The 27,336-nt window shown below is 36.0% G+C and overlaps 1 protein-coding gene across 5 annotated transcripts in view; it reads right to left on the reverse strand.

Moving 5' to 3' along the window:
- The window catches only part of LOC149417127 (uncharacterized), a 95,937-nt gene that overhangs the window by 25,705 nt on the left and 42,896 nt on the right, over positions 1 to 27,336 (reverse strand). Inside the window, exon 6 of one of the 5 annotated variants that reach the window (XM_089641232.1) lies at positions 12,821 to 14,966. The exons of 2 other annotated variants lie outside the window; for them this stretch is intronic. In XM_089641232.1, coding sequence (XP_089497358.1) covers positions 12,824 to 14,966 — 2,143 coding nt within the window. In that variant the 3' untranslated portion in view covers positions 12,821 to 12,823. 2 more of the 5 variants (XM_089641234.1, XM_089641236.1) reach the window with 2 other exon arrangements.

Raw genomic sequence — 27,336 nt, forward strand, 5'->3', positions numbered from 1 at the left:
GGTTTTTGATATAATATTTTTTGCGTCCGAAATGGAATCTTGTAGCCACCCCCCCCCATGGAATTCGAAAAATTGTTTGTTGTGGGGAATCAAATATGATGTTTTTGGGAGCGCGGAATTTTTTCTCAGCGAAGTTCCGTAACAACCCCCCCCTCCTCATGGATTTCAAAGTGGGGAGCACTCATTTTGAATTTTTTTTGTGGGGAATTATGTTTTATAGAAATTCTCTAACAACCCCCCCCCCCCATGGAAATAGGAACCGTCAGGTATTCAGTGGCCCGCCAGTGATTCAAAATCGTCAATTTCGCCCAACTGTTAAAAAGGTTGGGCAGCCTTGCTTTATAGCAATAAGTTCACTAAAAAGGAAGCAATGGATTATTGAAGTAATTTTCTCTGGCTGGCCTAATTATAATGTTTGTATAAACCTATTGGGTAATACTTTTGTTTATTTTTTCGTATTTAGTTGTGACATTGGGCTTTTCTAGCTTGGATTCGTATTCAACATAATATCCCAAATCTTCACTAACTTCTTCTAGAATTCTTTCAGCCGGCGGGACTTTCTTCACCTTCTTAGGGCGAGGGACAGTTTTCCCAGAATGGCGGTCTTCGTGTCGCTTGCAGTCAGTAATCTGGCGGAAGCGCTGGCCGCACACGCTGCAGCTGTACGGACGCTCTCCCGTATGGATGCGTTCGTGAGAGATTCGAGCATCGTTCCTGATGAACATGTCTGGGCAATGGCGACAAGCAAATCTACGCACTACCTTTCCATGCTGTTTTCGCAAGTGTTTCATCAGTATATTCTCGGTACTGAATGATTCCCCGCAAGTGTCACATTTGTTCGGACCGTTGATGTGTTCCGACTTTAACTTATTTCTTTTCTTTCCGCGGCATGTCTCTGTATGTTTCTTTAAGTAGCTGGGGAAAGGAAATCTCCTCGGACAAGTCGGGCAGTTCACAAAGAGGTGCTTCTCGTGAACCATTCTCCGGTGATAGTGATAATGCTTGTAACTCTTCTGCATCTCGCCACAAGTGGAACATTGAACGGAAGTGTCTTTGAAGTTCTTATGAAGTACATTTTTGTGATATTGATATACGCTCTCCGATAGAAGTTTCCCGCAAGTCAGACAGAGCTTCTTCTGATGTGATCTGCTTGTATGGCGGGATAAATTATTCACAACTTTTCCACAATGGACGCAGAGTCCTTTGCTGGTGTTGAGCTTCAGTTTATGGTGAACTTGGTGAATTTTTAATTTTCTAATTCCGACAAACACTTTGTTGCAACTTTCACATTTGACATCTTCCTCGGTTAGGTGCCAGGACAAGTGCTTCTTTTTTTGTTCTTTGGTATGGAATATAACGGAGCAGTATCTGCACTTGGAGACGCCGGGGTGACAAGCTTTCTTGTGATCATTTCTTTCTTGGACAGAACTAAATAAGAGATCGCAATGTTTACATTTGACAAATGGAGTATGTTTCTCATATATGTGTTTTACTATTTCTTCTAAACTGGAAGATTTATATTTACAATACAAACAGGCTTGAGTTAAAGGACTAGTTAACAATATATCCAAGGAATGAGACTTACTGTAATGACTCTTAAGGAATCTAATGCTTCTATATTTGGATTCACAAACTCTACAATAATGACCAGTTTTGAATACTTTAGAAGTAATACCTTCAAACAATGCATCTATTTGGTTTTCATATTGATGCAATGCATTAGAAGTAGAGGTGGCGTTTTTTTTTATGCGTGACGAAGCTAACTTTTTCTTCAATCTTTTAGAAGTTTTCCTGGGCCTTTCACGCTTCGGAATATCGGCCACGAAGCTGGGAATATCTGGCTCTGACATTGGCTCGGGAATACTCCCTGCTACAGAGGTGTCGCTGTCGGAGAAAAGATTCTCAATAGAAAGCTCTTTTGCTTTCAACGTTTTTGGCAATCTAATACTAACGGCCAGACTAGATGGAGCTTTTTTAGGAATAAGATGCGTGTCCAAGGAAGGAATGGACATTTTGCAATTGTTGCACATTATTTTATTATATTTAGGATAATAGGCATAAATGCTTTCTAAGCTTTCCAAATACTCTTTGGAACAAGATTCACAAGTAAAGTCATGTTTCCTGAGAAGATTTTGGTTGCCCTCGCAATGTTTAGTCAAAAAGTGAATCTTTAGTGTTCCATCGCTGGCAAACTGTTTATTGCACTCCACACAGTTATATATCAGACATGTTTTATAATGAGTTAGCAGGACCTCTTCAGAGGGAAACAATATCTTACATTTGAGACACTTGAATTGTGATTTTTGTGGAAGCTTGACTAGTGTGGATAATTTAACATCGTCAGCGAAATCAGTGGATGTTGCAGAGAGATTACAGTGCTTTAAATGATTTGCATATAAGAAAGGATTAAAGAAAATTTTATGGCAATTGAAACAAGCGTGGAAGTGTTTTCTGTTTGAAAGTGTTACAAGTTTAGTGGAAATGTATGGAGATATTTGGCTCTCTGATCCGTCCTCGTCAACCAAAACGAATATCTGTTTATTTTTCACTTTCTCTTCCAGTCCACCTACCGACTGCTGGAATCTGAAATGTCCAAGAAATTGTTTATGAAATGATATCTACTGCTGCCAGGTATCGAAGCAGATGCACAAATAGTCTGCGTAATACTACACTAGCACTGGCACTGGGTTCACATTACAACATTACAATAGTACCACATACTACATAACTCTACAATTTTGTGAATAACAAACACTTTCTGTATTATACGTAATATGTTTTCAATCATCATATCTGACAAAAATACGTAATTACATAGACTGGCTGCACAGTCTATTTTATGCAAAATGTTATGTTGAATCTGAGGCCAAAATACCCAAATGATCTTTCTTTATGGTTCAGAGGAAATTTATTTATTTTTGTTTTAAATTATAAAATAAAGTCCATTAAAGAATTCAATTTCTCGTGATTGTAGGAGCGGGCAACTTTGGTAATTATTTGTGAGTTAATGGTAATTATGATTGTAGGGGCGGGCAACTTTGGTAATTATTTGTGAGTTAATGGTTATGATGATTGTAGGGGTGGGCAACTTTGGTAATTATTTGTGAGTTAATGGTAATTATGATTGTAGGGGTGGGCAACTTTGGTAATTATTTGTGAGTTAATGGTTATGATGATTGTAGGGGTGGGCAACTTTGGTAATTATTTGTGAGTTAATGGTAATTATGATTCTAGGGGCGGATAACTTTGGAATTTATATTTGTGAGATGGTAATTATGATTGTAGGGGCGGGCAACTTTGGTAATTATTTGCGAGTTAATGGTAATTATGATTGTAGGGGTGGATAACTTTGGTAATTATTTGTGAGTTAATGGTAATTATGATTGTAGGGGTGGATAACTTTGGTAATTATTTGTGAGTTAATGGTAATTATGATTGTAGGGGTGGATAACTTTGGTAATTATTTGTGAGTTAATGGTAATTATGATTGTAGGGGCGGGCAACTTTGGTAATTATTTGTGAGTTAATGGTTATGATGATTGTAGGGGTGGGCAACTTTGGTAATTATTTGTGAGTTAATGGTAATTATGATTGTAGGGGTGGGCAACTTTGGTAATTATTTGTGAGTTAATGGTTATGATGATTGTAGGGGTGGGCAACTTTGGTAATTATTTGTGAGTTAATGGTAATTATGATTCTAGGGGCGGATAACTTTGGAATTTATATTTGTGAGATGGTAATTATGATTGTAGGGGCGGGCAACTTTGGTAATTATTTGCGAGTTAATGGTAATTATGATTGTAGGGGTGGATAACTTTGGTAATTATTTGTGAGTTAATGGTAATTATGATTGTAGGGGTGGATAACTTTGGTAATTATTTGTGAGTTAATGGTAATTATGATTGTAGGGGTGGATAACTTTGGTAATTATTTGTGAGTTAATGGTAATTATGATTGTAGGGGCGGGCAACTTTGGTAATTATTTGTGAGTTAATGGTTATGATGATTGTAGGGGTGGGCAACTTTGGTAATTATTTGTGAGTTAATGGTAATTATGATTGTAGGGGTGGGCAACTTTGGTAATTATTTGTGAGTTAATGGTTATGATGATTGTAGGGGTGGGCAACTTTGGTAATTATTTGTGAGTTAATGGTAATTATGATTCTAGGGGCGGATAACTTTGGAATTTATATTTGTGAGATGGTAATTATGATTGTAGGGGCGGGCAACTTTGGTAATTATTTGCGAGTTAATGGTAATTATGATTGTAGGGGTGGATAACTTTGGTAATTATTTGTGAGTTAATGGTAATTATGATTGTAGGGGTGGATAACTTTGGTAATTATTTGTGAGTTAATGGTAATTATGATTGTAGGGGTGGATAACTTTGGTAATTATTTGTGAGTTAATGGTAATTATGATTGTAGGGGCGGGCAACTTTGGTAATTATTTGTGAGTTAATGGTTATGATGATTGTAGGGGTGGGCAACTTTGGTAATTATTTGTGAGTTAATGGTAATTATGATTCTAGGGGCGGATAACTTTGGAATTTATATTTGTGAGATGGTAATTATGATTGTAGGGGCGGGCAACTTTGGTAATTATTTGCGAGTTAATGGTAATTATGATTGTAGAGGCGGGCAAATTTTGGTAATTTTTTGTGAGTTAATGGTAATTATTTAAAAAAAATAATTCAACACTATCTACTTTGTAAATATGATGAAATATTAAAAAATTTAAAAGTTTTAAAACAGCATTAAATTATAAATATTGACCGTAAAAAAAACTTTTTTAAGAATTTTTATTTTATGTTCTCACATTTACATGTAGAAGAAAAAGTTATTTTTTTGAATAATTACATGCACTCATAAATAATTTCCAGAGTTACCTCTAAAATCATCAAAAAACGAAATCTTTAATGCCCTATATTTTATAATCTAAAACAAAAATAAATAATATATCTCTGAACCCTAATAAACATTTGCTACACTTTTTGAATAAATAAAAAAGGTATTTTGTCCTCAAATCCAAAAACAAGTTTTGAATGAAACCGGCCATGCAGTAAATCGTCCGTCTAACTTATATTATTACAAGTATGTAAGATCCTACAGTAACATGTTGAAACGTAATAGAAATCATCATGCACACAGATTCTAGTGCCGTAGTTTTTATTAAACTGCCGTTATGTATATTAAAGATAATTGTGTGTAAAAAATTAAATATATGTAATAATTTCGTATTCGTCCGGTCATTTATATATTGTGGTATTTTATTGAATACATATTAATAGTGCATTACTCTGGTACAACTAAATCTAAAATAACAACTTTTAGTTTCATTTAGTCCTTCCACTCAAAAACTATGACACTAATATTAGCATAAATAATATCCTATTTCAATAAACCGTACATATAATATAGCCTTGCAAGATTCATTGAACATTGTAAACAAACATTACAAAATACAGATTGACTGTGCCCAAACATGTTCGTAATAAACCCACATTAAATGCTAATTATCCTATAAGCCTAGTACATACTAACAGGCGAGCATGACATCACAGGACGTATGCATGTCTGCCGAACAGGTACTATCCACAAGTACAGAAATGCTCCTGTAATGTCAGGATGTAGTCTGCCAGTTGGTCTAGCGTGTGAAAGCACTGGCTGCCTAACTGCAGACCACTATATGCCTAGTGAACTCGTTCCCCCCGTGCGCCTGTCCTCACGGCGCTTGCGGTTAGCTAGCATGTGAACTGTCTAACTACACCTATGAGACCACTCGCCTGCATGGGGATGTGCTCATGAAGCTGCCCATTTAGCCCAACATGTTCATGTATTGCTGTCTTATTGGTGAGTTCGCTTGGCTACCAATATTGGGGCAATATTATTATAATACTTCCTTCTCATTCCCTTAGATAACATGCGCGTCTCTGTTCACCACCTACCCGTTAACAAAACTATCATAATTTTGAACTTGACGATTTAAAAAAAAAGTTTATATGTAAATGTTTGGTGTAATTATTGCTGGAGATCGTGTTTTTGTATTATTTTGTCTTATATATTTGGGCTATGCTCTTGTGGTACACGGAAATATAGACAATATTATCTGAGATAATAGGTGTAAATCTCTATTATCTCTGGAACAAAGTCACTATCCGCGTCTGTCTGTTTGTACGCTTAGTTCTTCTAAACTACGCAACGGAGTTGGATAAGGTTTTCACTATCAGTTAGAGAATTTCTTCCGGAAGGTTTATATATATAATACATGGATATTGAATTTATAGAAAGTAGAGAAAAGTCGAGCAACGCTGGGTACACGTCAGTTAGTAGAATTAAAAAATAAAGTCACCATCATCGTCTGTCTGTCTGTGCGCTTAGTTCTTCTAAACTACGCAACGAAATTTGATATGGCTTTCACAATCAGTTATAGAATTTCTTCCAAAATGTTTATACATATAATACATACATATTATATAGAGAAATACAGAAAAGTCAAGCAATGCCAGGTACACAGCTAGTACTTTCTAAACATTACAAATACTTTTTGTAGCAACATTCACCAGTAAATTAATTTTCCCTGAGAAGATTTGATTGCCTTCGCAGTGTTAAGACAATTAAAAAAAAAGAAAATTTCCGTTGCTGCCAAGTCATTTGTTGTTGCATATGTATATCAGACATGTTTCGTAATGATGTCTGAACATCTGGAGACACTTGAACAGTGGTTTGGGTAGAAGCTTGACCTTGGCTAGCGAGGATAATTTTACACGGTCATATCAGTGTTATCTAAGAGAGATTGAATTGTTTTAAATGATATAAGGATTACTGAAGATTTCATAAGTTTAATGAAAATGCAGGGAGATATCTGGCATTCTGATCCATCCCCGTCAATCAAAACGAATTTCTGTTTATTTGTCATTTTCTCTACCGATTGCTGAAATCTGAAATGGTAGGTAATCTGGAAAGCTCGAAAGCAGATGGCGCCAGGGTGGTCAGAGGTCATTTGCAGGATACGACAGCTGTGATATGATTTAAGGATTATAAGGCATTTAAAGAACTGTGCCAAACGGCACCTGGTTCTAGTAAAAACCTCAAGAATGCTGGATTAGGTGTTATCAGCACTTTTACTCCTTGGCAAATCAGCGCTCCAATTGTGCTTGCACAGGTCAACCCTAAGTTGGAGTGCAGGAGTTATTAAAAAATAGATTGAGAAAAAAAAATGCAAAAGTAATCCGGAAAAGGGAAGACTTATTTTGTTTATAACCTCAACCTATTTAAGATTGTTCTATTATTAATGTATGTATCTACATATATATATACTTTTAACCGAGTAAGATGAGAAATAAGTTTTGCTTTTTATTTTATATTGGTGGGGTATAACAGACATAAAACTTTCAGACGTTGAAAGGTGAGGTTACTCATGTTTGGAGAGTGGTGTAATTGTGCTTATTTATTGCTATTAAAATATCGTTTTGCTCAAATTAGACTGTACTTAGGCTGCCTTTACACATATAAGTTTTTCTCGTAAATCGCTTACGTAAGTGACTTATTGCAAAATTACCAATGTAAACGACACTGTAAATTAAAGCAAGTAACAGAAGTTGTAAGAGGCGTAAGTTTTTGATAGGTCTAATAGCGTCCACGCGAACTTACAGTCATCTCAGAGCTTACGATTAAAAAACTACTTTTTTTATTATTTGAACTAAAATCTGATTAGGATAAGTGGATAAGCATAAAAAATAAGCTCAAGCAACCTAAGAAAATGAATGTAAACATAATGAAAATTTTTTCAAAAAGCGAAGAGATATAATTTATTTTTCAGGTGGAAAAAGCTTTCTAAAAATGAGCATCTTTCTTTTTGATTATCATTCCAATCCTTTCTAATCACAGTGTTTCTGTTTATAATTTGAATTTGAAGTCGGTTGCTGTCATTTGACTGTCCTTCAATTCGGATAAAATGAAAGAATCGTATTCAATTGTGCCGTTAACGGAACAAAGGCTCATGGAGAATCGTTTCTCTTAAGCCAACTTCTATTGCAACACTTTGTTTGGGCATTTTTGTCTTTATTGACAAAATCGTGTAGATTTGACAGCAGCAAATCGTTGTTTACAAGAATACATCTTACCGCAATAAAATTACTGGTGTAGCGGTTGCTGTGAGCACTTGAGTGAGTTCAAATATCTGAACAACTTCCGTGAGCATTAATTACCATGAGTTGGATGCATATGTAAACGCTCCTGTAAAAAAAAAAAAGTAAAAAAAGAAAAAGAAAACTTATCAACTTATGTAAGTCGTAAATTTTACTTATAAATGTAAAGCCAGCCTTAAGATTAGAGCATATTTGAGAGGCATCTAATATGATGGATTAAATATTATATTTTGTTAATTTTAATTTTTATAATTTTTGATGAATTTTTTATCACTTGGAAACCTATGTCCACACATTATCGAGGGGCGTAAATGCACAATACAACATTGAGGCATTGAATTGTTCATCACTTGGAAACCTATGTACACGCATTCTTGAAGGACAAAGTGCATAATACATCATTGAGGCATTTTAATTACAATTATTAATAAACTTTCATCACTGCGTAGGAATAAACTACATTTGAAGCGCCAACGGCTGACCCAAGCATTCTAGATTACCTGCCATTGTTCATAAAGGATTGAAGCAGAAAGAATGGTCTAGTGTTGAGTTCATAGTATATCGATACAAATTGTAAATAAAAAGAGATTGTATATGATTTAGAAGTTTATTAATATATTTGACACAATAATACAATGATGTACTGAGTTAACCAACAAATCTTATTATGTCTAACTTATAAGTACCAAAGATTGAACCAGTAGCACTCTAGGCCAAGTGTTAACAGCTTCATTGAAGATAATATACACATATATTAATGTACTTGTACGGTGAGGTGCTTCGATAACACCTACTTGATTAAATACACATGATTGTGTATGCATTGGATACACAAGTACCTTGGTAACCTACTACAGTAATTCAAATTGGTGGCTGCAAACCAAATAAGAGGTTAACAGACAAACAGGTTAGTTCTGGTTGAGTTCACATAGCACATTCACTTCACACGAGTATCAGTAAGAGTACTGTATATATAATAAGATATACAGTACTCTTTCAGTAATCTGTCTCTCGATTATCCAACAACTATTGTTATTTTTACTATTTGAAAGACCAAAATCAAGCTCTATAATTGGCCGGTATTTGTATGTCTAATTCAGTAGACTGCCACATGCCTAGACTCGAGCACAAAGCCAAGTACACCGACAGGTTGGTTTATCTCTTACAAAGTCAGTTAGTTTACCGCCGTCTAGCTTGCTAGAGCTGACTGTTTTACCAGTCACCAGGCTTTATTATTGTTGGTTAGTCCTCTGTGTATTCCAGCAACTGTCACAAGTGTTTCTGTTATATACTATACAATTATTATATAATGTAGTTTGTCTGAATTCCATGCACAAAATTAACTAGGAAATTTTAGTAACGTGTAGTTGATAAATCAGTAATTTACAGGTAGTATTAAAAACATTTGATTTATTATAATCAGGTTTATAAACAAAAAAACACTTCACTGTACATTATATTAACATGTAAATTTTTAAAAAGTCATAAACAGAACTAGTAGGTACATCATTTTAAACAAGAAATATTATTTACTCATAAATATTAAAAATAAAATTTTATACCTATTACACAAAAGTGATTGAAAATACACCAAAAACGAAAAAGGCATTCTTGGGCAATTTATATTTACATATTATTATCATTGATGAGTATACTCTAGTGGTGATTAGTGGATTAGTAGGTAAGATATATTAATAAATTCTCTGATTTCTAGTTTTCTGTGGTTCATTCATCTTCACAATCAACATTGAAGGCCTAAACAGAAAATGCTTACATTTATGTTGAACGAATGGAACGGATGGTGAAAAGAGATAAGGTACTCGTGTTCTACGTTGAATAAGCATAATCCAGTTACAGATCCGTACTCTGTTCACCGAGGATGCCTTAGGAGTAATTAATGATGGTGCAGGCAAAAGTAATCACAAGAGGAATGGATTATCTTCTATTGCACAATATCTACAGGCATACAAGTTAGGTATTATTATTTCAACAAGATAGGTTAGTTTTAATTGCCATCATGTGGCACAGATCTCTTCTCGGTGAACAGATGATAGGTGCATGTACATGCATGCATTGCACTGTCAGAATAAGGTATTATTTAGAGTTTTATTCATAATGAACAGATAATATTGACAACTCTTAAAACTAACTATGTATATGCTCAGATCTTTGCAGGATTAGGTTGTTGCATTCTTTTATATTTATGTTCTTAACAGAAAACGGTAAATATGCTTTGAGAGGTAAACATTGATTCAGAGATATTCTTTAGGGGATGTCAAGGGTACCCAACCTATTGAGAAGCATTGTTAAATTGGGAATCGCGAGGGTTAATGTTTTGTTAAGTGTTAAGCTGTCCTTTGTTAGAATATGAATAAACGAAAACATATATTTAATCCTTTCTTTATTTTTTAGTAATTTTATTCTAAAGGTCTGTTGGCGCATCTATTTTAAAATAAATAAATAATTTTCAGTAATAGGAGGATATCAACCTCTTAAACGCCAGCTTATCCATATGGATACGTTTGAAAAATCATTTCTCTGAATATAACTAGCTATTCTCGATAAACTACACGTGGCAGATTATATTATATATTTCATAAATATATAAAAAAATTATCTATCTGGTAAGACAATTTATAAAAACATAATTTTGCAAAAAAACAGGTAAATTATGACGAAAATAGAATCCGATGAAGCACGGCGAAAATTTTACGGCCGCACACCATGAATTAAGTGAGATGTTATAATAATATATTATTTATCTTCAACTAAAATAAGTAATTTATGGCAATGTCACATATCAATTGCCTTCTATTTAGAAAGTATCAAGGCAAAAATTAAAAAAAAAATTCCACTGCTATATTTTAACATCATACATTTTTTGGAAATTTTTTGAAATCATAATATAATATGCCTTCCCTTACTTCCCTTCTTAGTTTTAGCGTACTAATAACTTTTCCAATTATCTAAAAATACCTAACATCCATTGAACCATAATAATTATTGTAGTACAAAGTTTAGAATATTCAATGAGGAATTCCAAGAAAAGGTTAAGTATTTTTGTAATAAATTGTAGATAATAACTAAACGCTCAATATTTAACCCAATGAGATCTGATGTCATCGGAACCCACGCTACTAGCTATGACAGTTCGAATGAAGAACTGAATAGATCTGATGTCATCGGAACCCACGCTACTAGCTATGACAGTTCGAATGAAGAACTGAATAGATCTGATGTCATCGGAACCCACGCTACTAGCTATAACAGTTCGAATGAAAAACTGAATAGATCGGATGTCATCGGAACCCACGCTACTAGCTATGACAGTTCGAATGAAGAACTGAATAGATCTGATGTCATCGGAACCCACGCTACTAGCTATAACAGTTCGAATGAAGAACTGAATAGATCTGATGTCATCGGAACCCACGCTACTAGCTATGACAGTTCGAATGAAGAACTGAATAGATCTGATGTCATCGGAACCCACGCTACTAGCTATAACAGTTCGAATGAAGAACTGAATAGATCTGATGTCATCGGAACCCACGCTACTAGCTATGACAGTTCGAATGAAGAACTGAATAGATCTGATGTCATCGGAACCCACGCTACTAGCTATGACAGTTCGAATGAAGAACTGAATAGATCTGATGTCATCGGAACCCACGCTACTAGCTATGACAGTTCGAATGAAGAACTGAATAGATCTGATGTCATCGGAATCCACGCTATTAGCTATGACAGTTCGAATGAAGAACTGAATAGATCTGATGTCATCGGAATCCACGCTATTAGCTATGACAGTTCGAATGAAGAACTGAATAGATCTGATGTCATCGGAATCCACGCTATTAGCTATGACAGTTCGAATGAAGAACTGAATAGATCTGATGTCATCGGAATCCACGCTATTAGCTATGACAGTTCGAATGAAGAACTGAATAGATCTGATGTCATCGGAATCCACGCTATTAGCTATGACAGTTCGAATGAAGAACTGAATAGATCTGATGTCATTGGAACCCACGCTAATAGCTAAGACAGTTAGAATAAAGAACAGAATTGGATACATATGAGGCACAACTATACATATATGTTCCACTTTAAATTAAAAACACACTAAGTGCCACAATAGACGAGTAGCTAGTAGCTGACGGCATTGCCAACTATCACAGTAGTACAAAGTAGCATCTCGGCAGTTTTCATGGAAAAATCTCATTCACAACGCATGGGACGTTTTGAGCTGTCCGCGTGGTGCTGTCAAGTCGGCAGGTGCAGTTGCCTATGCTGAAGCAATGCTGTTGGCCCTTAGGCTGGGAATACACGGACTGCTACAGTAGTCGATATTGACAGATTCAAGCAGTTGCTAAAAAATACACGGCAGTCCACATATTACAAATAAAAATTCTCCATGAGAACTGCACATCTATGCGTCACTGCTTACAGCTGTCGATATTGATTTCCTTTCCGCAGTCTGTGTATTCCCACCCTAAGACAAAGATAATATTGAAATAAAAAAAATTCTTATTTAAGTTAGTAAAATAGATTAAAAAAATTCGTAGAGTGGAATTCCTCATTGCAAAGAGCCCACCGAGGGATTAGATAAATATTATTAGCTAAAAATAGGTAGTTGAATTTGTCTAGGAATGGGGTGGTGTGCATATGTATCTACATATCATCTAATTTCTTTTGATTGGGTTCAAACTCCACAAAGTATCCCAAGTCTTCGTTCACCTCCTCGAGGACGGAGTCGCGCGGGGCTTGTTGCCTCACCTTCTTTGGCTGTTTGGGCACCACCTTTCCGGCGTGGCGGTCCTCGTGGCGCTTGCAGTCGATGAGCACGCGGAAGCGCTGGCCGCACGTGGTGCAGCTGTAGGGGCGCTCGCCTGTGTGGATGCGCTCGTGCGAGAGGCGCGCATCATTGCGGAAGAAAGTGTCGGGACAGTACTGGCACGCGAATCGGCGCACCACCTTGCCGTGCATCTTGCGCAAATGCAGCACCAACTGGTAGTCCGACTTGAACGCCTCTCCGCACGTCTCGCAGGTGGTCAGAATGCCGCACTTGCGCGCCTCCAGGTGCTTCCTCAGGTGGTACGGGTAGGGGAACTTCTTGGGGCAAGTGGGACACTTCACGTACAGATGCTTTTCGTGGACGGCTCTGCGGTGCTGGTCTAAATGCTTGTAACTTTTCTGCATCTTCCCGCAGGCGGAACATTGAACGGCAGTATTTAAATAGTTCTTGTGAAGGACATTCTTGTGATAGTTGTATACGCTGTGCGACAGCAGTTTTCCGCAAGTAAGACATAACTTCTTGCGGTGAGTTCTCTTCAGATGGCGGGTAAGGTCGTTGACTTCCTTCCCGCACTGGCCGCACAGTCCCTTAGTCCTCTTCAGCTTCTTGGTGTGTTCACGCTGGTGGATCTTCAGCTTCCGTATGCCCAGGTACATTCTGTTGCAAGTCTCGCATTTGACAGATTCTTCAGTCAGATGCCATGATATGTGTTTCTTCTTCTCGTCGTTGGAATTGAGCATCTTGGAACAGAACCTGCACTGAGAGAATTCAACATGACTCAACTTCATGTGCTCGGTTCTTTCTATTCCGGTGCAGAGCAACAGGTCACAATGATTGCATTTCAAGTGAGGGACGTGGCTGTTGTAGAGGTGCTGGCTTATTTCCTTGAAACTGGTGCATTTGGCTTTGCAGAGCACGCAGGAGTGGGTGGTGGGAACAAACAGCAGTTTACGCGCCGCTGTGCATTTTCTGTTGTGTCTCTTAAGACAAAGCAAGCTTCTATACTCGGCTCCGCATACTCGACAGGTGTAGTTCTTTTTAAAAGTCTTCAGAGGCATCTCTTCAAAGAGTGCATTTATTTTACTTTCATATTTAAGCAGCGCATTTGATGTCGGGGTTCCTTTCTCTGGAATTAAAGATAAATCCTTTACCCTCTTTTTCTTTCTTCCCAACTTTTTAGAAGATTTGGAACTTTTTTTAGAACTTTTCTTGGTCTTCAGTTTGCGCCTGGGAGCATCTGGCCAAATGATAGGAACTTCAGAATACTTGCTGAATTCGGGAATACTCGCTGGCATGGAGTTATCGCTGTCCGAGGAAAGGATGCCGGTGGAGAGTGTTTTCTTGATGGGCAATTGGTTTGGGAGAGCGGCTTCGAGGGCTGAGCTGGGCAGAGCGGATATGACGTTGGTTGGGTTGAGAGCTTTGTCCGACGGGCAAATGGACAGTTTGCAATCGTTACACATTATTTTATTGTATTTGGGATAATAGGCATAAATACTTTCTAAGCTTTCCAAATACTCTTTGGAACAAGATTCACAAGTAAAGTCATGTTTCCTGAGAAGATTTTGGTTGCCCTCGCAGTGTTTAGTCAAGAAGTGAATTTTTAATGTTCCCTCGCTGGTAAACTGTTTAATACACTGTACGCAGTTATATATCAGACACGATTTATAATGCGTTAGAAGAAGTTCTTCCGAGAGAAAGGACGCCTTGCACTTTAGACACTTCAATGGCTGTTTGTATGGAAGCTTGGCTAGAACAGAGAGCTTGATATCATCGTCGCCCAAGTCCGAGAATGTGGAAGAGAGGTTACATTCTTTTAAATGATTGGTGTATAAGAAAGGGTTGGAGAATATTTTATGGCAATTGAAACACGCGTGAAAGTGTTTGGCATTTGCGAGGGTTAGAAGTTTAGACGAAATGTAGGAAGAGATTTGGCTTTCCGATCCGTCCTCGTCTACCAAAATGAATATCTGTATATTTTGCTTTTTCTCATCCAGTCCATCTACCGACCGCTGGAATCTGAAATGTCCAAGAAATCATTCATGTAATAATATCCACCAAGTGTGGGCGCTCCAGAGGGTTGTACGGTTGGTACTCCCTTCTACTAATAGCTATGGGCCAAACTACATCAGACAATTCATCCTGTTATTTTTTCGACTCATTATTCATTTTCAATTACGTATTACATATTATTATTATTATTTTTTATTTTATTTTGCAAAAACAGTCAGGACCAATACATTGCAAAAGCGATGAAAAAATTACACATAATAATCATAACGGTATTAGCCTGGTAGAGACGCGAACTAACTATTATTGTTGATGAAATATGTATGAAAAAGAAAATTAAAAGTGTACAAATTTACAGTGCTTAAGCCAATTATTTCTAAATAGTCTAGAGATCAATTTGAACTTTGTTTGTTCTTGTGCAATTCACCTCCTTCAGGGTGCATCCCTGCACTCGGACGAAACACTCCCTGTCATCTTGAGTACATAGTAAAATATTGTCAAATACGTCTTTAACTTACTCAGGGAAGGAATGGAAGGTTTCAAGTTATGGTAGTGACATACATGTAAACTAACGTGCCCGATACAAATACCTTATCGATGTACAAGTCATAGGACAATAAACCAGCAAGGGAACACTAGTCATCTCAGTGTAAACTTTCTTACTTAGAATCATTAGGAGGTTTTTCATATTCAACGTAGTATCCTAAATCCTCACCAACTTCATCCCGACCGCAGTCAGCCGAAGTCGTTTTCTTCCCCTTCTTCTTGAGCCGCGAGACATTTTTCCCTAAGTGCCGTTTTTCGTGACGCTTGCAGTCGGTATACTGGCGGAAGCGCTGGCCGCACACGCTGCAGCTGTAGGGACGCTCTCCCGTATGGATGCGTTCATGACACATTCGAATGTCATTCCGAACGAACATATCGGGACAGTGACGGCAGGCAAACCTACGTAGCAACTTTCCGTGCTCATTTCGTAAGTGCTTGGCCAGAATATTCTCCGACTTGAACGATTTACCACAAGAGTCGCATTCAACACTTTTGGAAATCGCTATAACCTTACTACCACTACTAGCACTACTACCACCTCTACTACTACATGATTCCAAATGATTTTTTAATTTAAATGGGAAAGGAAATGTCTTAGGGCAATTTGGACACTGAAAAAAGAGGTGTTTCTCGTGAACCATTCGTCGATGGACATAATAGTGTTTATAGCTCTTCTGCATCTTCCCGCAGGTGGGACATTGAACCGAGGCATTCTTGAAGTTCTTATGAAGTACATTTGTGTGATATTGATATACACTCTCCGCTAGCAACTTTCCACAAGTCAGGCACTTCTTCTTCCTCTTCTTGCTGTGGGCATGATAGATATGTTGTGTTAGATCGTTTACTACTTTTCCACATTGAACACATAGTCCTTTGGTCTTCTTTGGTTTGCGATGACAAACTTGGTGAATTCTCAGTTTTCTTATACCTGTGAACATTTTATTGCAAGTTTCACATTTTACTGATTCTTTAGTCAAATGCCAGGTCAGGTGCTGCTTTTGCTCTTCTTTAGAACGCACAATGGTGACAGTGCAGAACTGACATATTTCAGAGTGACTTTCTTCTCTGTGACGGGTCCTGTCTTTCACAGAACAAAAAGTTAAATCGCAGTAGTCACATTTCAAAAAAGGAACATGATTTTTGTACAAGTGATGTCCTATTTGTTTAAAACTTGTGCATTTAGAAAGACAACATGTACAGAAATGAGTTGGATGGATATTCAACAAGGAATACAAGAAATGACTCTTACTGTAATGCCTTTTAAGGGATGTAACGTTTTTTGATTTCCTTTCACAAACTCGACAACATTTACCAGTTTTGAATTCTTTTAAAGAAATAACTTCAAACAATCTATCTATTTTACTTTCGTATTGAAGTAGAGCATTAGAAGTAGGGGTAGCATTTTTTCGAATTTGAGATAGATCTATCCTTTCTATTTTTTTGGAAATCCTCCTGGACTTTTCTTGCCTTGGAACATCTGCCGAAAAGTGGAGATTGTCTGTATGGATTGGTTCAGGAATACTCCTTTCAAAAGAAGTGTCGCTGTCCGAGGAAATAATCTCCAAGTGTGTATTTTCTTCAAGCAAGGATTTAGGGAAGCTTCCTTCGGTGGCTGAGCTTGATGGAAGGGAAGTTTTGGGATTGTCCCAAGGGGAATGTGACCACTTGCAATAGTTACACATTATTTTCTTAAATTTAGGAAAATAGGCATAAATACTTTCTAAACTATCGAAATACTCTTTGGAACAAGATTCACAAGTAAATTCATGTTTTCTTTTAAGACTTTGATTGTCTTCGCAATGCTTAGTTAAAAGGTGAATTTTTAATGTTCCCTCGCTGGAAAACTGTTTATTACACTCCACACAGTTATATAACAGACAGGCTTTATGATGAGTTAGCAGAACCTCTTCAGAGGCAAACATTATCTTACATTTTAGACACTTAAATTGTGTTTGTTGTGGAAATTCGAATAGAGTGGATAATTCAACACCAGTAGAATCGGTGGATGTTAACTGTGACTGATTAATAACTTGTTTGCATTGCTTCAAATGCTCTGCGTATGAGTTAGGTTTACAGAATATTGTATAGCAAGTGAAACACGCGTGGAAACGTTTAGTATTTACAAGAGATAAAAGTTTTGTTGAAATGTATGAAGAGATTTGATTTTCTGATCCATTTTCGTCTATTAAAGTGAATTTCTGTTCATTTTTCATTTTTTCGTCCGGTCCACCTACCGACTGCTGGAATCTGAAATTCCAAGAAAATATTTTATGAAATATCCATACATAGCTTGTGATGGAAGTTTAGAATAGATTACACATGGTTTTCTTTTGGTGTTTTTCATACGGAGTGTTTGAAACCAAATCTTTTGTAACAAACTCTTCAGACTTTCAACTTTTGTAAAACATGTTTCTTGCACATTCACTTTTATTAATGACCATCTAAGAAACATTTATCATGTGTGTAAGTGTGCAGTTTTATTAATGACTATTTAAGATACACAAAGTTGGAGGGCTCTAAGAACAATAAGTACAAAACTGTTGATGCAATTTTGCTTACAAAATTCGAAAATGCATTTCAATATTCAAAAAAATTATAAAGCGATTGAGATTGATACAAACAGCAGAATTTAAATTTGTTTCGGTAGCACAGTTCTGTATGGAAACAACTCGAGATTTCTGGGTTTTTAGTTAATGATGCCAAATGGTAAAGAAAGTCTTCTTCCTCATACTCATCAAAAGAAGTCAAATTTATCTTCATTATAATGTACTGAAAACAGCAAATTGTCAGTTCTATAGGGAAACATGTTAGATATTGAACTTAGTTTGACTCGCACAACTGTAGGCACTTACAGTTCAATAGAGAACATTCGACTAGTGCCTCTACTTCAATGTGTCGCATCTTGGGGCAGGGGGAGGTAGCTAGAGAATTTCCGAAGAAAAAATTCCTTAAGATCTATGATTCAAAAGTTCGGTACATTTTTGTGAATTCGGTAGATTTTCACAAATTTCAGTAGATTTTCTATTAAAATCGGTAGATTTTAATAGAAATCGGTAGATCTACCGAAATTTAGGTAGGAATGAAATACGGTTGCTTATAAAATGTAAGATTACTTGATTGGTCAATACTCAACGTCTCACTCTCACTATTGCATTAACAGCTCCACACGCTTGCTGAGTGGGAGCCGGCATTAGTATCAAGTAGGGTTAGGACTCTCGATGGGAGTTTTGATTTATTGCTCGACATCTCCAGATGCGAATTGGTGATGCATTTTATTTTCACAGAATTATTATTCTCGTTTAAATATGGCATCTTCCACTTGTTCGCCCTTGGCTATTAAAATCAGGTCAGTTGCAATTAATCTTATTTAGAACAGGTTACTAAAATTAAATACTTAGGTATTATTTTTGACAGCAATTTGAAGTGGAAACAACATACATATAACCACTACAGCAAACAAACTTAATAAATTTATTTACTTTTTTAGACAAGCTCGCAACATTTTCAACCTAAGCCTGCTCAAAACAATCTACTATGCACTTTGTCAATCTTTAATAGAGTATGGTATCATAGCATGCGGAGGAGCAAACGCTGCCGCCATTGATCCAATATCTAAAGCTCAGAAACTTATAATAAAGATTATTCTCAAACTACCAATCACAAGCAGCTAGGATGAAATCATTAGGAAAATCTGTATTATGGACATTAGGCAATTTTATGCCAAAAACATACTAGCATACCTCTTCAAACACAAAACTACTTTTGACATTGTCCAAACTGTTCGTGATACTAGAACCAAAGGACATAATCTCTTACAAATCCCTTTCGCTAAAACAACTTTTGGCCAGAGAAATTTTAGATATTTTGCAACAAGGCTTAATGCTCTCCCACCAGCCATTAGACTGAACGAATTTTTTTCGAAATATAAAACAGACATCAAGTCTTGGATCATCAGCCAATACAGATCCAAGATCAAAAAAATTATAGAAATCCCCTCATAAGTATGCTGATTAACCAATTTATCATTTATTATTATTTTTTATCATTTTCACATTGTCATTTAATGTTATGAAATATTATGTGTATCAAATAATATGTAAACATTAATTTATGTACTCAATACGTCTGTCTCGACACAGGTTTATCCTAGTGAGACAGACATCGAAAAAAAACTTTATATTGTTAATAAAAAATAAAAAAATAATAATAAAATTATCTTCCGAGAAATCTGCTGAAAATTATACCGGTTGGAATTGATTACAAAAATAAATTCCTAATTTCACAAAATACAATATAAATTTACGAGAACGATTTTGTTTTTTAATACTATGAATACCTAAATCCAAAACATAGAAAGCTGAAAGCTTAATTTTGGGCCGCAAATTTTTTTCAAATGAACCGCAGGTTGGATACCCCTGGTTTAGACCATATTTGTCACAATGAGTAATGGAGACAACGATTTTTATAAGACCAAAAGTTTGTTCGCAAAACTGAACAAGTAGGCCTGAGGGTTAGTAAAAAAAAGATGTGACAAAAATTTCTCTCTTCTTCTGATAACATATTGAAGAAATGTTTTTCATTACAAGGTAAAACATAAGCATCATAAATTTTTATTTCTAACTTTTTGGTTAAAAAGTACGATGAAGAAAATAATGTTTTAAATACTTGTGTATCTAAAAATAGCTCAATCCCTTTGGGAAGGAATCCATAACAAATTGATTGTTTTTGTGTTTAATTCGTAGATCTACATTTAATTGTTATAAATATTCAATTTTTTATTTATAAAAATTAAATTTAATAATGTTATTATGAAGTTCTGCAAGTATTTTAGTTTTTATTAATGTGACATTTGATTTACATAAAATTTTTATTAAAAAAAAAAAAAAAATCCATAACAACCACCTACTAAAGGCGCCCCCCAACTTAACAAACATGGTTTATAAAACACAATCATCAAGCTTTCCAATTCAAGTTCAGTGTCAAGAATAAGTTGTGTATCACTCGGGCCTCAAATAGTGTTTTGTATAACAGTGTCCGAAATTGAATATTTTGTTATACTATTTTAGCTTTAACAAATGTGTTATAATTTACCCACCTCAATCATGTTTAATGTCGCTATGCCAGACATTATATTTAGATATAAAATTTTATAGCTAAATTAAATACACTATAAAAAAAATGAACATTCACATCCTGTGCAGAAAAGTCCCACAATGAACTGCGCTGCAAACCTTTGCCTTATTTTAGTGGTCTGGTTATTTCAAGGTTTGCTCTCCGGCGGTCAACTTATGACATGATGTCATAGTTTATTCAACTCAAACCCTCCTAGTGCCAAAAATATGGTCACATGGTTTGCCTCTAACTCGTCGAAATGGTACCCAATATTATGTTAGGGAAAGTCTATCAATTTAGAGACTATGGGTGATTTTGTGTTTTTGTGCAAATTTTTTCTTCTGATTTTTATGTAATTTTAATTTTGTTGTAATTTTTGAAAATGTTATATTTTGGTATAAAGTGATCTCTGTGGAGCGGTGAATAATTTTTTTTTCAATACTGGACTGAAAATAACCCAAGGTAACTTCACGAGACTCACTACTCTTCAATCACCAAAAATGACTGTGTAGTGTGCGTTTTCCAAATTTGGGGTGATTGGGCATTATTTTTTTGAGGAGAATGGAATTGATTTTAACCTTAATTAGAAGTACTAACAGAGGAAACAGATCTGGGAAACATCTGCTCTCAACAGGATGGTGCTATGGCCCATACTGTTCGAGTTTCAATGACAAAACGTGCATTTGCGACGTCTTCCTGTACAGGAAGGAAATTGTTTTTAAACATCGGCCTCGCACGAATTCAGGAGGAAATTGCTGCTATAACCTTTGAGATGTGCCAAAATGCAACCGAAAACTTAAGAAATCACCTTCATCAATGTATCGCTGTTGGGAGCCACCATATTTCTGATCATCTTCGTAACTTGATGTATAAAACGGCGATGTAACGAATAAAAAAAAATAAATCCCATTTCTGTAAGTTGCGCCGTTTTGTTTTAATACCCCTTCAAAACTACACTGTCTGTTTTGCTGCATCCTGTATCTTCTACCGCCAGTTTTAATTCAGGTCTGAAAGGGTTAAAAGCTCAATAGCTACATATGTATGAGGATTTTAGAAGCTGACCCTATTCCGATATAACCAAAGAGAAAATCGAAAGAAGGAATCATCTTTTTATTTATTGTTTTCTTAAGAAAGTTTAACATAACAAGTACTAAAAATAGAAAGAAGCCAAATAAAAGTAATGCCATCAAAATGTCCTCATCGCATGCGTTGAGTATTGGATAGAAAAATAAATAATTATATTAATCTATAAAGTAAAGGTGTAATAGTGACATACATGTAAACTAACGTGCCCAAATACAAAGACCTTATCAATGTGCAAGTCATAGGACAGTAGCAAGAAAATACTAGTCATCTCAGTTTTTTCTTTTTCTTTTTCTTTCTTTTCTTTTTTCTTTTCTTTTTTGGGTTTTCTTTCTTTTTCTTTTCTTTTTTGGGTTTACATTTAATGTTATTATTATTTTAAGTTTACATATATGTTTTTTTTTAAATGATGTAATTGTAAAGCTGCACATCTTGATACAGGAATGCCCTAGTGAGATGTGCAGAGTTTGTTTTTTATATTAAAAACTTTTTTTTGAATAAATAAATAAAAATAAAATAATTAAGTCTAGTGTGAACTTTCTTACTTAGAATCAATTGGTTTTTCATATTCAACGTAGTATCCTAAATAAATCCTCATCAACTTCATCCCGATCACCAACTAGGTCAAGGTCTAAGCCAAGGTCGTTTTCTTCCCTTTGTTCTTGGGCCGAAGGAAATTTTTCCTTGAGTGATGTTTTTCGTGAAGTCAGTATACTGGCGGAATATACAGTACCTATACGCTGCAGCAGTAGGGACGCTCTCCTGTGTGGATGCGTTCATGACATATACGAGTGTCTTTCCGAACAAACTTTTCGGGACAGTAACGGCAAGTAAACCCAAGCATTCCGTGCTCATTTCATAAATACTTTCTAAACTATCCAAATACTCTTGGGAACAAGATTCACAAGTAAATTCATGTTTGCTTTGAAGACTTTGAATGTCTTCGCAGTGCTTAGTTAAAAAATGAATTTTTAATGTTCCCTCACTAGTAAATTGTTTTTTACACTTTACACAGTTATATAAAAGACACACTTTTTGATGCGTTAGCAGAACCTCTTCAGAGGCAAACTGCATCTTGCACTTTAGACACCTAAATTGTGGTTGTTGCGGAAACTCTAATAGAGTGGATAATTTAACACCAGCAGAATCTGTGGATGTTGACTGATTAATAACTCGTTTGCATTGCTTCAAATGCTCTGCGTATGACTTAAGTGTACAGAATATTGTATGGCAAGTGAAACAAGTGTGGAAATGTTTAGTATTTACAAGAGATAAGAGTTTTGTGGAAATGTATGAAGAAATTTGATTTCCTAATCCATTTTCATCTATTAAAGTGAATTTCTGTTCATTTATCACTTTTTCATCCGGTCCACCTACCTACCTACGGTCCACATAAATGCTGGAATCTGAAATTCCAAGAAATTTTTAATGAAATATCCATACATAGGTTGTGATGGAAGATTATAATAGATTGTACATGGTTTTCTAATTTTGTATTTTCCATCAAATGCCGACCAAATATTTTCACCGTTTGAAAAACATGTTTCGTGCACTTCATTGAATTAAAATATAATTTTTCCACGTGTGAAATGATGACACACAAAACAACCAAAATACAATAACATTTGTTTGACAAAGTCCACAACACGGGTTATTTATGGTAGTGTATATGACATCAGTGGCGGTCTATGAACTTTCAGTGAGCAAGCGTGTCAAGATTGAAAAAACGACATTGCTGATATCAAAAATAACATATTTTTCAATCTTACCACTCGAACTCACTGAAAACTCATGGACTGCCACTGAATGACATACTATATGACATTTAAAAGTAGACAAAAAATGATGGCGTAAGAGTTATTTAAAAGGTTCTAACCCCTGTAGTGTGGTAGTAAATTATTGGCAAATAAAATATTCAACACACATCTTATCTTTAACTTACTCGGGGAAGGAATGTAAGGTTTAAAGTTGTAATAATTAAAGAAGTATGTGTAACCTAATGCGCCCACTTGTAAGAGTAAGCCAGCATCGAAACAGTTAAGTCATCTCAGTGTGAACTTTCTTTCTTAGAATCATTTGGAAGAGTTTCATATTCTACATAGTATCCTAAATCTTCATGAACTTCGTCCTGACCACAAACAGGCAAGGCCTTTTTCTTCTCCTTCTTGGGCCGAGGGAGAGTTAATTTCCCCGAGTGACGGTCTTCATGGCGCTTGCAGTCGGTTAACTGACGAAAGCGCTGGCCGCACACGCTGCAGCTGTAGGGACGCTCTCCCGTGTGAATGCGTTCATGGCTCATTAGAGCGTCTTTCCTAATGAACATGTTGGGGCAGTGACGGCAGGCAAACCTACGCACCACCTGTCCGTGATCATTCCGCAAGTGCTTCGTCAGAATATTCTTTGAATTGAACACTTTACCACAAGTGTTACATTCAAAAGTTTTGGCAATTTTACCCCTACATGATGCCAAATGATTTTTTAAGAGCGACGGGAAGGGAAATTTTCTTGGGCAATTTGGACACTGAATAAAGAGGTGTTTCTCGTGAATCAATCGTCGGTGCTGGTTTAAGTGTTTATAGCTCTTCTGTATCTTCCCGCAGGCGGGACATGGAACCGAGGCATTCTTGAAGTTCTTATGAAGTACATTTGTGTGATATCGATATACACTCACCGATAGCAGCTTCCCACACGTCAGACATAGCTTCTTGCGGTGAGATGTATTGATGTGTCGCCTAAGATCGTTTGCTACTTTCCCACATTGAACGCACAGTCCTTTGGTCTCCTTTGCTTTTTGTTTTATATTTCTTTTATGAACTCTCAGTTTTCTTATACCAGTGAACATTTCGTCGCAAGTGTCACATTTTACAGATTCTTCAGTCAGGTGCCAGGTCAGGTGCTCCTTTATCTCTTCTTTAGAACGCATAATTGTGACTGGGCAGAACTGACATATTTCAGAGTGACTTTCTTCTCTGTGACGGTTTCTGTCTTTCACAGAACAAAAAGTTAAATTGCAGTATTCACATTTTAAAAAAGGAACATGAATTGTGTACAAGTGATGTCCTATTTGTTTAAAACTTGCGCATTTAGAACGACAACACGTACAGAAATAAGCTTGAGGGATTGTAAACAAGGAATGCAAGAAATGACACTTTTTGTAATGCCTTTTAAGGGATGTTATGTTTTTAAATTTGATTTCACAAACTCGACAACACTTACTTGTTATGAATTCTTTTAAAGAAATCAATTTATACAAGCTATCTATTTTACTTTCATACTGAAGTAGAGCATTAGAAGTAGGGGTAGCATTCTTTTGAACATGAGATAGATTTTTCTCTTTCACAGTTTTGAAAATCCTCATGGACTTGTTTTGGCTTGAAATATCTGCTGACAAGTGGAGATTGTCCGTATGGATAGGTTCAGGAATACTCCTTGCAACAGAAGTGTCACTGTCTGAGGAAATAATATCCATGTTTGAATTTTCTATAAGCAAGGATTTAGGGAAGCCTCCGTCAGGGGCCGAGCTAGATGGAAGGGAAGTGACAGTGTTGGGATTGTCCCATGACCACTTGCAATTGTTACACATTATTTTATTAAATTTAGGAAAATAGGCATAAATACTTTCTAAACTATCCAAATACTCTTTGGAACAAGATTCACAGACAAACTCATGTTTGCTTTGAAGACTTTGATTGTCTTCACCGTGCTTAGTTAAAAAGTGAATTTTCAATGTTCCCTCGCTGGAAAACAGTTTATTACACTCCACACAGTTATATAACCGACATTCTTTATGATGCGTTAGCAGAACCTCCTCAGAGGTAAACACCTCCTTACACTTTAGACACCTGAATTGTAGTTGTTGTGGGAACTCGAAAAGAGTTGATAATTTAATAACACCAGCGGAATAGGTGGATGAAGACTGTGACTGATCAATAACTTGTTTGCATTGCTTCAAATGCTCTGCGTATGAGTTAGGTTTACAGAATATTGTATAGCAAGTGAAACACGCGTGGAAACGTTTAGTATTTACAAGAGATAAAAGTTTTGTGGAAATGTATGAAGAGATTTGATTTTCCGATCCATTTTCATCTATTAAAGTGAATTTCTGTTCATTTTTCATTTTTTCATCCGGTCCACCTACCGACTGCTGGAATCTGAAATTCCAAGAAAATATTTTATGAAATATCCATACATAGCTTGTGATGGAAGTTTAGAATAGATTACACATGGTTTTCTTTTGGTGTTTTTTCCACCAAAAGCCAACTAAATTGAATAAAAATTTTAATTAATTTTTCCACGTGTGAAATGACAGCACATTGCATTGGTGGTTTTACAGTTTGGCTGTTTGAAAATAACCAAAATCCAATGAAATTCGTTAGCTAATAATAGGGTGTTTTTATTTGTCTTTAGCAGCATATAAACCAGTATTTTTGGCTACACAGAAAAAAAACAATATTTCAAACTACACTAATACATAATAATCATTGTTTATGATGAAAACTCCACAACACGGGTGAATTCCTGATAGCGTATAGTGACATAAAGTCATACAGGAAATGTTAAGCCATTGTGGTTTCTATAACATGGCAAGCACTCCTCAACACATTTAATATCAGCATTAATAATGCCAGCAATATGTCCATATATATAATGCGGATGCTACTAATACATTGAAAAATAAAGGAAGTATGCCCTTACGCATTGTATGTACCATGTTACATACATACTTGGTATGTATATTATTTAAATTTAATTGGGTCGTTTTCTTCACAATATCAACACAACGATCAAGACTGTTGAAGAATTCCTGACTGAACCTGAAAATGTTTCTCTAAAAAGTGTATTGTGTACCCGATGGTCAGCTAGAGATGAAGCCTGCACTGGTCGAAACAGGTAACAGAACTTTAGAGACTGCCATTTTGTCTGAATTTTGGGGCTCCATTTTGAAGCAGTATAATTTAGTCTGGAAAACTCTGCAAGGCGTAGATATTGACCTTGTAGTCGTTGCAGGTCTCTACGAATCAGACTTTTCAATATATATAAGAAGAGGCCGATGAGAGGAAATCTCATGTTAATGAATATAAAAGCGTCCAAAAGCGCTCCATCAAAAGAAAACTTAGTTGTAAAGAAGTGTTATTGTAATCAAGTGGCCATTTCCGGGTGCACGCTTTCTTCCAATCTGCGATAAAGGCCTACAACATTGCTTGAAATTGTTTTAGCTGTGTCTGGTGACCAGATCTGAATAACCAGGAACTTCCCCACCATCCTTCCTCTCTCCGCTACCTTCAGCCTCACAACGTACCCCAATTGGGGATGCCATAGTCTCACTGACTCCAGATGGTAGGAAGCGGCAGAAAGAACGCTTAAATTAGCCTGAGCCCCATTCAACACATCGCAAACAATTAATGTAATATGATGTTTAGAAAAGTATTTTAATATTTCTTTATGGTTTTGAAATTTCAGAGCACCTAAAACGCAAAACAACGTTTGCTGTGAGTTTGTCACAGATAGTTCGTAAATAACTTCTAAAAAAATAAACATATATTTTATCTAATTTCTAATTCTAAGAATAATAAATAACTATAGAAACAAAATACAACTTTCATTTGTCAGCTCATAATTTTTTCACTTTTGCTATTGA

The sequence above is a fragment of the Hesperophylax consimilis genome, chromosome 16 (genome assembly GCF_061612785.1).
Source record: "Hesperophylax consimilis isolate HC1 chromosome 16, BYU_Hcon_1.0, whole genome shotgun sequence".
NCBI lineage: Eukaryota > Metazoa > Arthropoda > Insecta > Trichoptera > Limnephilidae > Hesperophylax > Hesperophylax consimilis.